Source organism: Macaca thibetana, chromosome 19, assembly GCF_024542745.1.
Source record: "Macaca thibetana thibetana isolate TM-01 chromosome 19, ASM2454274v1, whole genome shotgun sequence".
Lineage (NCBI taxonomy): Eukaryota > Metazoa > Chordata > Mammalia > Primates > Cercopithecidae > Macaca > Macaca thibetana.
In genome coordinates, this window is record NC_065596.1 from 33,462,048 (window position 1) to 33,475,723 (window position 13,676).

The 13,676-nt window shown below is 47.8% G+C and overlaps 1 protein-coding gene across 1 annotated transcript; it reads left to right on the top strand.

Annotated features, from left to right (window-relative positions):
• The first annotated feature begins 9,619 nt into the window (after positions 1-9,619).
• LOC126943038 (endogenous retrovirus group V member 1 Env polyprotein) lies at positions 9,620-11,453 on the top strand. The gene has a single exon (XM_050771357.1). It carries the CDS (start codon positions 9,620-9,622, stop codon positions 11,252-11,254), a length of 1,635 nt encoding a protein of 544 aa, XP_050627314.1. The 3' UTR covers positions 11,255-11,453.
• The last annotated feature ends 2,223 nt before the right edge of the window (positions 11,454-13,676 follow it).

Here is a 13,676-nt window from a genome sequence, read left to right on the forward strand (position 1 = left end):
AGCTGAGTGAGCCTTTGCCATCCAGAATGACAAACTGTGGTCAACAGCAGCTGTGCCGTGGCACGATGGCGAGGAAGCCAGACCCAAGGAAACACTGAAAACACATCACGCCAATGCTGTGTGTGTTTTTTTTTTTTTTTTTGAGACGGAGTCTCACTCTGTCGCCCAGGCTGGAGTGCAGTGGCCAGATCTCAGCTCACTGCAAGCTCCGCCTCCCGGGTTCACGCCATTCTCCTGCCTCAGCCTCTTGCGTAGCTGGGACTACAGGCGCCCACCACCTCGCCCGGCTAGTTTTTTGTATTTTTAGTAGAGACGGCGTTTCACCGTGTTAGCCAGGATGGTCTCGATCTCCTGACCTCATGATCCGCCCGTCTCAGCCTCCCAAAGTGCTGGGATTACAGGCTTGAGCCACCGTGCCCAGCCCTGTGTGGTTTTATTTGAATATAAAATTAGTGAAAGTGTTGGTTTTTTAAAAGCAGTAAATTTTATTTATTTATTTATTTATTTATTTATTTATTTATTTGCGATTTCATTCCATTCTTGACCAAAGCTCCCCTTTAAGTATTTTGTTATGGAAAATCGTCACACTAACTTAAAAGACAGGGTGTGGGAGATATGTAAATTGTCCATTAGAAAACTAAATAAAAGAACTAAATGTGGGGAAAAAAAAAAAAGAAGAAAGAAAAACAAGCACTTAGGTCAGGTGCGGTGGCTCACGCCTGTAATCCCAGCACTTTGGGAGGCCAAGGCGGGCGGATCACCTGAGGTCGGGAGTATGAGACCATCCTGACCAACATGGAGAAACCCCGTCTGTACTAAACATACAAAATTAGCCGGGCATGGTGGTGCATGCCTGTAATCCCAGCTATTTGGGAGGTTGAGGCAAAAGAATCGCTTGAACCCGGGAGGTGGAGGTTGCAGTGAGCCGAGATCGCGCCACTGCACTCCAGCCTGGGCAACAAGAGCGGGGAAAAATAAAAATAATAAAAAAAAAAGAGGCAGGGCACTGTGGCTCATGCCTTTGGAAGCACTTTGGGAGGCTGAGGTGGGTAAATCACCTGAGGTCAGGAGTTCAAGACCAGCCTGGCCAACATGGTGAAACCCGTCTCTACTAAAAAAAAAAAAAAAAAATCAGCTGGGCGTGGTGGTGAGTGCCCATAATCCCATAATTTGGGAGACTAAGGCAGGAGAATCCCTTGAACCTGGGAGGCAGAGGTTATAGTGAGCCGAGAATGCACCACTACACTCCAGCCTGGGTGACAGAGCGAGACTCCCTCTCAAAAAAAAAAAAAAAGAAAAGAAAATACAAGCACTAATTCATATATCAGATTCATGTCACATTCTCAAATTCATCTAAATTTTCTTGACATCCCTTTTTATACCAGTGGAGCCCTGATGGAGATACTTAATAGAAGTTTTCTCTCTATCAGAGAAATAAGCTGGTGAGAATAATCTCAATGAAGGTGAAAACTCTGTTGTTTTCTGTGACTTGGGGAAAAAGCTTAAGGTGAATTTCCATTCAGATTGGTTTTAAACAGACAACATACAGATGTGGATGAACTAGGTATAATTAAGTTTTTCTATCCACAAACCAGGTGAAAGAAAGTATTGGAGTAGGCAGATAGCGAGGCATGAGCACGTAAGAAGCCCCTGTGTCACCCGCAAAGGGTCCTGATCCAGAACCTAAGAGAGGGTTCTTGGATCTCACACAAGGAAGAATTCAAGGTGAACCCATACAGAATCATACAGTGAAAGCAAGTTTATTAAGAGAGTAAAGGAATAAAGAATGGCTACTCCATAGGCAGAGCAGCCTCCTGTCTCATCCTGCGACCAAGAATGCCTTCACTTACTGGGAATGTAACCCAGCAGGTCTCAGGCTTATTTTCTCCAGCCCCTATTCCAGATGGAATTGCTCTGGTTCAAACGTCTCTGACATTTTGGAATCTTTAGAAATGCAACTCACTGACCGGGCGCGGTGGTTCATGCCTGTAATCCCAGCACTTTGGGAGGCCGAGATGGGCGAATCACAAGGTCAAGAGATCGAGACCATCCTGGCAAACATGGTGAAACCCCATCTCTACTAAAAGTACAAAAAATTAGCCGGCCTAGTGGCGGGCGCCTGTAGTCCCAGTTACTCAGGAGGCTGAGGCAAGAGAATGGTGTGAACCTGGGAGGGGAAGCTTGCAGTGAGCCAAGATTGCGCCACTGCACTCCAGCCTGGGTGACAGAGCGAGACTTGGTCTCAAAAAAAAAAAGAAATGTAACTCACTGAGAGTCTCCTTAAAGATGCTGCCCACTGACAGCAAAAAAAGATCAGTGGCTACATTGCCTCCACTTGGCCTTGGGGCTGTACTTCTCTGGCCCAGAAGAGGACTTATCAGGGGCTAGCTGGACATAATCGAGATGGGGCTTTTCCCCATTAACAACCATGTGTACTTCTGTCATAACTCACTCTAGAAGAGCCTTCTGCTCAAAATGATACTAAAACACACACCCGTGGGTGGAGATTTGAGATGCTAATGACACATGTGGTGTGTGTACCAGCATGGACCCTCACAGGGCTCTCCTGATCAGAGGACTTCCTGGAACATGCTTGCTAGGAACATCCCTGCACAGCCCCTTCATGAATAATCATGTCAGAGTCTCATAAAAAGGCTCTGCCCAGCACTAGTAGGAACAGACTCATTCTTTTGAGGAGCCCACCCTGTTCCACTGTTCGGGGTGTCTCTTCTTTCTGAGCTTCTATGCCTTTAGATAAAGGGCACTTACCTGCTTAACTCTTTCTGCGTGTCTCTTGACTGAATTCAAGAAGACCAAGAACCAGAGGACTTCCACGCCCCTCCTGGTAAGACCGAGACCCAGAGGACTTCCACGCCCCTCCTGGTAAGACCGAGACCCAGAGGACTTCCACGCCCCTCCTGGTAACATCTGGTGTTTTCCACTGGTGGCCTGTGAACTGTTCTTCTAGGTAAGTGCCCAAAAGCTGGTGCCAGATTCTCTGGTTGACGACCTCTGCTTCTTTCTGCACTGAAGAACCTCCTGCCCTAATGCAGTTCTTGCAACTTTAAGGGGAGGGGTTTCTCCTCTCAGGCTCTGTCCACTAACGACTGCCCCGTACCATTTCCCTTCAGCCACTGACACTCTGCTCCCTCTGGCTGATTTCTCAGCTTACCCTGAGGGTGACAAGCAGAGGAGGGAGGACTTTAAACTCCACACTGAGTAGATCTGAGACACGGTGACCCTCCCTGCAGGAGGCTTGTGAAAGGCAGGGAATATGCCCTAACTGTGCAGTGACTGGGGAGCTTCACATCTTTCAGCTAAAACTACTCTCCCATGTTGAGTCGGCTCTTCTACGTGCTGTTCATGGCACTCCATTCCCCTGGACACAATATGCCACCACTGGTGAACAATCCCCCAGGTCACTCTGCTTACTCTTTGCTGTCCCTGTCCTCGTCGCCGAGCTTCTTGGAATTCCTCCTTCATGTGCAAGCGCCTTGTGTGTCCTGCTTGTCCGGGACCTGCTGCATTTGCTTTAGTGCCAGTCGCCGGAGGCCTGCCCAGGCCTGTGAGGAAGTTTATACTTATTTTTTCCCTAGAGATGAGACCCAGCTTCGTCCTTTCAGTTGCCTCCTTTCTCACTGCAGGGACCGGCACTGGCAGGATGCTCGCTTACGGGCATCCCTCGTTTATTATCGGGTCCTTCTCCGCCCGACTACTCTTCAAGAATGCCTCATTCTGTGGCTCCTCAAGCGAGCTGTCAGGTTCCTCCGGATGGTCATTTATGGGCCTCTTTCCCAATCCCCAGTTTCTCTTTACAACCGGAGTTTCCTGTGGGTCAATGGGAAGTTCTTCATTCGCCTCCTAAAGCCATTGTTACAGACCTGTACAGCAGTCAGGTGGTTTTTGCATTATGTTGAAAAGGCAGATAGAAAATGCCCCCAGCGCTCCCCTTGCTGCTTATGTGATCATATAAGGGATGTAAAAAACCATAACCAACAGCCCAGTCCACTAACTCTGAGCCCCAGGGGGCTTCCGTGCCTGTTTAAGCATTTTTTCTGTATGATCCCCAAGGAACCTAGTATAAGAAGGGGAAGATATCAGATTTACCTCCATTCCTCTAACCATCTGTATGCATTAATCCAATATTATAATGCATTAAGGGGACCTTACTATAGAGTCCCTTCTCTGCAGACTTTAGCAGGGGCAGAGCTACTGGACTTCTTGCAGAACGAAGGTCACTGGGAATATGAGAGACAAGAGAACTACTCCCATGCCCGACGTTCTTACATGCTTCCTCGCCCCACGCAGCGGTGAGAAAGGCGTCCCTGCTAGGCATCAATCCTAGGAAATCTAAGAAACCCTTCTGAGCAAAATGAGATACAGGGAGACAACGGATGGTGCAAATGCTAAGGCTAGCTAATTCTGGAGCCCCAGGGTGAAGAACCCGTCATCCTCGTAAATAGAGGCATGGACATGTTACCCAGGCCAAGGTGTGGAACGCCTCACCTTCCTGAGGTACCAAATAGGTGTAGAGATGCCTTCTCTATCCTATGTTCTCTCCTGTCTTCTCTTTCAGATGGGTAACCAGAGCTCCGTACCCCGGGATTCCCCTCTTGGATGCATCCTTAGAAACTGGGATAAGTTTGATCCCCAGGCATTGAAACGAAAAAGATTGGTTTTCCTTTGCAATACAGTTTGGCCAAAATATGACCTAGAAGGGCAGGAAGTCTGGCCAGTGGGGGGAAGCTTAAATGTTAACACCATACTCCAGCTTGACCTCTACTGCCGGTGTAACCGCAAATGGTCAGAGGTCCCTTATGTGCAAACTTTCATGATCTTGAGGGAAAACCCCGATTTTTGTAAAGGCTGCAAGATAGATCCTGCCCTTTTAGCTATCCTTAGTCGTCCACTCCAGAGCCCTCAACCAGGAGGCCTCAACGATTTCCTGGTCAACCCACCTCAACCTCCTCTTCCTGAGACCAAAGAGAAAGAACAGGCACCCCCAGCTCCCTCCTCCTTGTATCACACTCTTAGCCTTGATGGGTCAGCCTCAACCTACACTAGGCCCTCAGGTCCCCGCTCTGGAATCTGCCCGCTACCAGTGGTGAGCAGACTAACAGGACCAGTCCAAGTCCAGGTCCCCTTTTCCATGCACGACTTGTCCCAAGTTAAGGAAGACCTGGGAAAATTCTCAGAGAATCCGGGAAAATTCCTGGAGGCCTTCCGTAAATTAACCCTCACTTGTGAACTAACCTGGAAGGATGTCGCCATCCTCCTCGGACAAACCCTCTCTCTGGACGAAAGACAGACCATTTGGGAGGCAGCACGTCAATGTGGGGATGAGCTCCACTTGGCAGATGCCAACTACCCTGTGGGAGCTACAGCTGTCCCCCTGCAGGACCCCAACTGGGACTACGATACCCCGGCAGGAATCTGCGCCAGAAATCATATGCTCCTATGCCTGATAGAGGGAATGAAAAGGAGTCAAGTCAAGCCTGTCAATTATAACAAGTTAGCAACCATCGACCAAGGGCCACATGAGAATCCCATAGCCTTTCTCGAAAGGCTCCAGGAAACTCTTATCAAACATACCAACCTAGACCCGGGATCCCCAGAAGGACAACTGGTCCTAAAGGATCACTTCCTCACACAAGCTGCCCCAGACATTAGGAGAAAACTGCAGAGGCTGGCTTTGGGAACTAGTGCCCCCATGTCACAAATCCTCAAATTAGCTTCCTCAGTGTTTTATAACCGAGACCAGGAGGAGAGGGACAGGGCCGAGAAGAAGGAAAAACAGAAAGAAGAGAGGCAGGCTCAATTATTAGCTGCTTTGCAAGTCCACCAGCCCCCTCCAGATTGCCCTAAGGATACGCTCCCAGGGAAGTGCTATCAGTGCGGGAAGCCAGGCCACTGGAAGGCAAACTGCCCCTATGGGCCAATGGGGGAAAAGCCCTACACGGCCTGTCCCCTCTGTCATAAGCTCGGCTACTAGAAAGGGGACTGTCCCAAGAGCCAAAAGGGCCCCAAACAAATGATGACTTTGAGCTGAGGGTGCCCTCTGCCTTGGCTGGCTCCCAGATGTGACATCATCGTCAAAGGGATGGAGCCAAGAGCAACTCCGGACGTAGCAGGTAGGACAATACATTTTCTATTGGATTTGGGAGCAGACTGCTTGGTGCTGACCCCCTTCTCTAGGCAACTTTCCTCTGTCAGGTAATCAGGATAAATGGCATCTCCTCCTAAGATTTACACCTTCTTTATTGTCAAAAGACCAATTAATCCTTTCCCATGAGTTCCTGATAACATCTGTCTTTAGGGCAGGGATATACTCTCCAAACTAGGGGCACACTTCACATTTGCCTGAACTTCCCTGAAAGACCTTTTTTTTTTTTTTTGGAAGACTCACCCATGACATTGGTGAGTTATTTCGATCTGGAATCACAAATAACCCTGAGATATGGGCCTCTGATATGCTAGGAAGGGCAACAACTGCAGTCCCAGTCAAAATGGGGCTAAGAAAACCTTCCACTTCTTGCATAAGAAACAATACTCGCTATGGCCACAGGCAATGGAAGGACTTGAGCCTATCATTAACCCATTCCTTAGACTTGGCCTGTTAAAGTCTATAATTCTCCCTGCAACGCAGGAAATCTATTCTGCTGGTAGAAAACACTTAAAGGATTCTCCACTACTGAACCCTGACTGACTCTGGTTTTCTGATGGCGGCAGTTTCATCCAACAAGGAGTGACACATGCAGTTATGCAATAGTGTCTCTATTTGACATTATAAAAGCCAAACGCCTTGCTCCAAGAACCCTGGCACAGCTAGCAGAGCTCATATCCTTAATTAGAGCCACAGAACTATGGAAAAACCCAACAGTTGCAATTTATACAGATTCAAAATGTGCCTTCTCAGGGCTCCATGCTCATGTGGCCATCTGGAAGGAACAGAGATTTTTAACAGCAAAAGATACCCCTCTGGAATGTGGACCAGAGATCTTGGCCCTGCTCTAGGCCGTACACCTATCACGGGAGATAGCTATAGTCCATGGCCAGGAACACCAAAAGGACGAGGGAGAAAATGCCCAGCAAAGCAGGAGGGCAGATCAAGCAGCCAGGACCACTACCCTCTCTAGGGAGCTCCTGATGGCCCTTAACCCAACTTTACCCAACACCTTACCCACCCACAAAAACCAAAGAGGAAAAGGAAAGGGCTACCAAATATGGATCTACCCGGGAACCTGAGGTGTGGTATACAGCAGGAGGAATTCTCTACTTTCCTAGGCCCTCCAGTAAAAACTTGTAAGAGCACTCCATGAGTCACGTCACTTCGGGAGACATCATCTCCAGCACATGTGCAAAAACCTCTTTTCCAGGAAAGGGCTCTACTAGACTATTCGTTAGGTCTTTAACGCCTGTCCATCCTGTGCTGTAATAGCCCCCAGGGCCCTATGCTACCCTGCTTTTTTTTTCTTTTCTTTTCTTTTTTTTTTTTTTTTTTTTGAGACAAAGTTTTGCTCTTGGTGCCCAGGCTGCAGTGCAATGGCATAATCTTGGCTCATCACAATCTCTGCCTCCCAAGTTCAAGCGATTCTCCAGCCTCAGCCTCCGGAGTGGCTGGGATTACAGGCAGGTGCCACCAAAAAAAAAACCAGAAACAATTTTTTTTTTTTTGGTATTTTTAGTAGAGACAGGGTTTCTCCATGCTGGTCAGGCTGGTCTTGAACTCCCAACCTCAGGTGATCCGCCCGCCTCAGCCTCCCAAAGTGCTGGGATTACACCGTGCCCAGCCAAATTTTTTTTTTGTTGTTCAATATTGCCAAGGTTGGCCTCAAACGCATAGCCTTGCCTCCTTGTGCCCCAGGACAACTGGCCGGAGCCAATGCAGCTCCCTGGCCTGCTTAATTCAGCCAGTTCAGCATCGGGGAGCTTACCCAGGGAAAGACTGACAGATGTATGTCACTCAATTGCCAGCCTGTAGAGGCTTTAAATACCTTCTGGTGTTTGTGAACACCTTGATTGGGTGGATTAAATCCTTTCCTACAAGAACAGAAAAGGCCCAGGAAGCAGCCAAGGTACTTCTTTTAAAAAAAAAAAAAAAAAAAAAATCATCCCGGCCAGGCATGGTGGCTCAGGCCTGTAATCCCAGCACTTTGGGAGGCTGAGGCAGGTGGATCACGAGGTCAGGAGATCAAGACCATCCTGGCTAACACGGTCAAATCCCGTCTCTAATAAAAAATAGAAAAAATTAGCCAGGTGTGGTGGTGGGCGCCTGTAGTCCCAGCTACTTGGGAGGCTGAGGCAGGAGAATGGCGTGAACCCGGGTGGCGGAGCTTGCAGTGAGCTGAGATCGTGCCACTGCACTCCAGCCTGGGCAACTGAGCAAGATGCCATCTCAAAAAAAAAAAAAGGCTGGGCGCGGTGGCTCACGCCTGTAATCCCAGCACTTTGGGAGGCCAAGGTGGGCAGATCATGAGGTCAGGAGATCAAGACCATCTTGGCTAACACGGTGAAACCCCATCTCTACTAAAAATACAAAAAATTAGCCGGGCGTGGTGGCAGGCACCTGTAGTCCCAGCTACTCGGGAGACTGAGGCAGGAGAATGGCGTGAACCTGGGAGGCGGAGCTTGCAGTGAGCCGAGATCACGCCATGGCACTCCAGCCTGGGCCACAGAGCGAGATTCCAACTCAAAAAAAAAAAAAAAAAAAAGGCATCCCTCAGTGTGGGCTTAGTTTGTTTTTACAAAGTGACAACGGCCCAGTTTTCATTTCACACACCCTTTAATTAGTGGGCAAAAGCCCTAGAAAAAAAGCACTCCTAGCACTCCTGGAGAACACGATCCTCTGGCAAGGTAGAAAGGACTAATCAAACGACTAAAAGGACTCTGAACAAAGTGTGCCAGGAAACCTCCGCACCATGGTTAGAACTGCTGCCCATGGCAACTCTGAATGAGCATTGCCCCTAAAATTACTTATGCCTTTGTCCTTCTGAAATTTTATTCGGAAGACCCTTCCTACATGCAGACCTAACGTGAGATCCAGAAGTTACCCAATTAACCAAATACATAACATCATTGGTCCAAGGTACTGCCTGCCACTGACCCTTCTGGGAATCAACGCTTATACTAGTCAGGGTCACAGGTCCCCATCAAAACCTGGAGAGATGGGTCACCTGGGTCTCAACCAGCCTGGGTCTCTCCTTTATGGAAAGGCCCCTTTATTGCTTTCTACCCCAACAGCTATCAAAGTTTCTGGAATCTCTAGTTGGATACATCACTCCCGAGTAAAACTGTGAGAAGGTCCCGAAGAACCAACAACAGAATCAGCATCTCAGTCTCGTGAGCCAGCCTCTGGAGGGCTTCCAATTCCTCTTCAAGGGAAAAGATAAGTAAAGCCTTCTCTCTGTTCACCCAAAACTAAAGTCAGTCTCAGTACCGGGAATCTTGGTTGCGGTGGCATTGGTTATTCTCCTTATTTGGACTCACACTTGCATGCCACCTGAAGTCCCAATAACAGCCTGTTTTATCACCAAACACTCCATCTAACCATTTAATTATTTGTCTCTCCTATTTTCACCACTTTCCTTTTGCTTTCACAAAGCTTAAGGGAGAACCAGCTATGACAGAGAAATTCCTTTTCCTTTATCTTTGCCTCCTTCCCATGCCCCTACTCTCACAGGCACAATGGAGTGAAAATTCCCTTGTCAATTTTTCCAAAATTATTGCTTCGGGAAACCATCTAAGCAACTGTTGGATCTGTCACAACTTCATCACCAGGTCCTCATCTTACCAATATGTTTTGCTAAGAAATTTTTCTTTAAACCTAACATTTGGTTCAGGAATCCCTGAAGGCCAACATAAATCTGTTCCACTCCAGGTTTCGCTTGTTAACTCAGCGTACCAAGTCCCCTGCCTGGATCTCACTCCACCTTTCAATCAAAGCTCTAAAACTTCTTTCTATTTGTACAACTGCTCTTCTCTAAACCAAACCTGTTGTCCATGCCCTGAAGGACACTGTGGCCGGAAAAGCACCTCTAAGGAGGGATTCCCCAGTCCCACCATCCATCCCATGAGCTTTTCCCCAGCAGGCTGCCACCCTAACTTGACTCACTGGTGTCCAGCGAGCCATAAACAAATGAACGATTATCGAGACAAGTCACCCCAAAACCGCTGTGCAGCTTGGGAAGGAAAAGAGCTAATCACATGGAGGGTTCTATATTCGCTTCCCAAGGCACACACTGTTCCCACATGGCCAAAAACTACTGTTCCCCTGGGAGGGCCTCTATCCCCTACATGCAATCAAACTATTCCAGCAGTGTGGAAATCGCAGTTACACAAGTGGTTCGACAGCCGCATGCCCCGGTGGGCCTGTACCCCTCCTGGCTATGTGTTTTTATGTGGACCACAAAAAAACAAACTGCCCTTTGACGGAAGTCCTAAGAGAACCTATTCAACTCCCCCCGTGGCAAACCTCTTTACTTGCATTAATAACATCCAACATACGGGGGAATGTGCTGTGGGACTTTTGGGACCACGGGGGATAGGTGTGACCGTTTATAACACCACCCAACCCAGACAGAAAAGAGCTCTGGGTCTGATACTGGCAGGGATAGGAGCGGCCGTAGGAATGATCGCCCCATGGGGAGGGTTCGCTTATCATGATGTCACCCTCAGAAATCTCTCCAGACAAATAGAAAACATAGCTAAGAGTACCGGAGATAGCATCTCTAAACTCAAGGCCTCCATAGATTCTCTAGCAAACGTAGTCATGGACAACAGATTGGCCTTAGATTACCTCTTAGCAGAGCAGGGTGGAGTCTGTGCAGTGATCAATAAAACCTGTTGCGTTTATGTCAATAACAGCGGGGCGATAGAGGAGGATATAAAAAAGATCTATGACCAGGCTACGTGGCTTCATGACTTTGGAAAAGATGATTCAGCAGGGTCCATTTGGGAGGCTGTGAAATCTGCCCTCCCCTCCCTCACATGGTTTGTCCCTTTACTGGGACCAGCTGCACTTATAGCTTTCTTTCTCCTCTTTGGCCCTTGTCTCTGTAATTCACTGATGAAATACATCTCTTCCAGGATACGGCAATTTCACACAGAGCCCCTAGAAATGGAAATAGATCATCCAGTCTTCCTTGGAGGCCCCAGCACCTACAAGTACATCTCTCCCTTGGATGCCAGTGGGCAAAGATTCTGCAGCTACGGAGGGGCTCCTTCCCTGACAGAGAGCAAGAGAGGGAGACCCTGATGATTTCTTCGTCCCATGTCAGCAGGAAGTAGTTACGGAAGACCCACGACGTCCTTACGCCCAAAGCTTTTCAGGGTCTTCATCTCTTGAGGGGGAATATTTTTAGGGTAGGCAGGTAGCCAGACATGAGCAGGCAAGGAAGCCCCTAGGAAAGGAATCTTTAGAAATGCAGCCCACTGATGTCCTCCTTGGAAACACTGCACGCTGAGTCAGCAAAAAAGAGGAGCGAGGAGCGTGGCTACACTGGCTACACCTGGCCTTGTGGCTGCACGCCTCTGTTCCACAAGGGAACTTATCAAGGCCTAGCCAGAGGTGACCGAGGTCGGAGCTATTCCCCACTAAGGAGCGTGTATACTTCTCTAATAATTCATCCTAATAAACCATTTTGCTCATTAAAATAATAAAAAAAAAACACAACCCTGTGTGGAGATTTTATTTTTTAACCAGATAATCCTTGTTAGATTTTAGATGCAAATGACACGGCACGTGTGTGCCCAGACTACTTCCCAAAACATGCTTATTAGTAATGCCCCTGCAAGGCCCCTTCATGAATAATCATGTAAGACTCTCATAAGAAGCATCTCCCCGGCCAGGTGCGGTGGCTCATGCCTGTAATCCCAATACTTTGGGAGGACAAGACAGGCAGATCACCTGAGGTCGGGAGTTCAAGACCAGCCTGACCAACACGGAGAAACCCTGTCTCTACTAAAAATACAAAATTAGGCATGGCAGTGCATGCCTGTAATCCCAGCTACTCGGGAGGCTAAGGCAGGAGAATCGCTTGAACCCGGGAGGCAGAGGTTGTGTTGAGCCTAGATCGAGCCATTGCACTCCAGCCTGGGCAAAAAGAGGGGCTCTCCATCTCAAAAAACAAACAAAAAGAAGCATCTCCTCAGCATTCGTGAGACTCATTCATTTGAGCAGCCCAGCCTGTTCTGTCTTTCAGGGTGTACTATTTCTTTAAAAGCTCCTATAAAAATTCCTCCCAGGCCTGGCACAGTGACTCAGGCCTGTAATCCCAGCACTTCCTTAGGTAGATCCTCAGACAGATCATGGGTCAGGAGTTTGAGACCAGCCTGACCAACATGGTGAAAACCTGTCTCTACTAAAAATACAAAAAAATTAGCCGGGCGTGGTGGCACGTGCCTGTAATCCCAGCTACTCGGGAGGCTGAGGCAGGAGAATCCCTTGAAACCAGGAGGCAGAGGTTGCAGTGAGCCGAGATTGCGCCACTGCACTCCAGCCTGGGCTACAGAGCGAGACTCCATCTGGGGAGGGGGGCAGGGAACTCCTCCTCAGTCACTAGCAGCTGACTCACTCTCCGGGAGCAGTCTTTCTGTTTCTTCTGGAGCTCCTGTTTTTAAATAAAGGGTACTTCATTATTTAACTCTTTCTGTGTGCCTCCTGGATGAATTCTTTCCTTCAGAAAGACAAACTGAAGGATCTCCACACCCCTCCTGGTAACAAAGGTCTCTGTGCAATCCCTCCTTTGGAAGCTATGGAGGATTTAGTGTATCTAAACTAGTAAATACAAACTATACTCAATTATCCAAGAAATCACCAAAGAAACCCTCTTCACTCCATTTTTTATATCTTGGGAAAAATATAATTAAAGACAAAATAATTTTTTCCAAACCCAGAAATCCTCACCAAAAACGAAAAAAAATAAATAAAGAATCCCAGTTGGTGGCTGGTGAATGCTTCTACCTTAAGCAATACATGTTTTGAAGCTGTCAGCTTCTTTTTCCTTATAAGTGACTCTACAGAATCTAGTCTTTGCTTTGCACTCTAGACAAGGAATACAGAATTTCTTAATCTTTTTTTTTTTTTTTTTTGGGACGGAGTCTTGCTCTGTCGCCCAGGCTGGAGTGCAGTGGCCGGATCTCAGCTCACTGCAAGCTCCGCCTCCCGGGTTCACGCCATTCTCCTGCCTCAGCCTCCCCAGTAGCTGGGACTACAGGCGCCTGCCACCTCGCCCGGCTAAGTTTTTGTATTTTTAGTAGAGACGGGGTTTCACTGTGTTAGCCAGGATGGTCTCGATCTCCTGACCTCGTGATCCGCCCGTCTCGGCCTCCCAAAGTGCTGGGATTACAGGCTTGAGCCACCGCGCCCGGCCTAGAATTTCTTAATCTTATCAGAAACATATAAATTGTTTGGTGTTGCACAATATTTACTAATTTTCTCCACTCATCCACTGTAGAGTCTTAGCACAAAATGAGACACCTCCCTCCCGTATTGAACTTAAAACAGACTGAGCTTCTGCTCCATAACCATAAACAGTAATAGCAATACTAATTGAAAGATGAAGTAATATTACATAAGTAGGTGTAAAATTGATAATTCATTATTTTCAGTTTTACAATAAGTGTGAATTACACAGAATAAATCTTTCTCTCTCTCTCTCTCCTTTCTTTCTATTTCT

Coding starts and splice junctions, on each gene's coding strand:
- LOC126943038 (XM_050771357.1), top strand. CDS start 9,620: ATGACAGAGAAATTCCTTTTCCTTTATCTTTGCCTCCTTCCCATGCCC.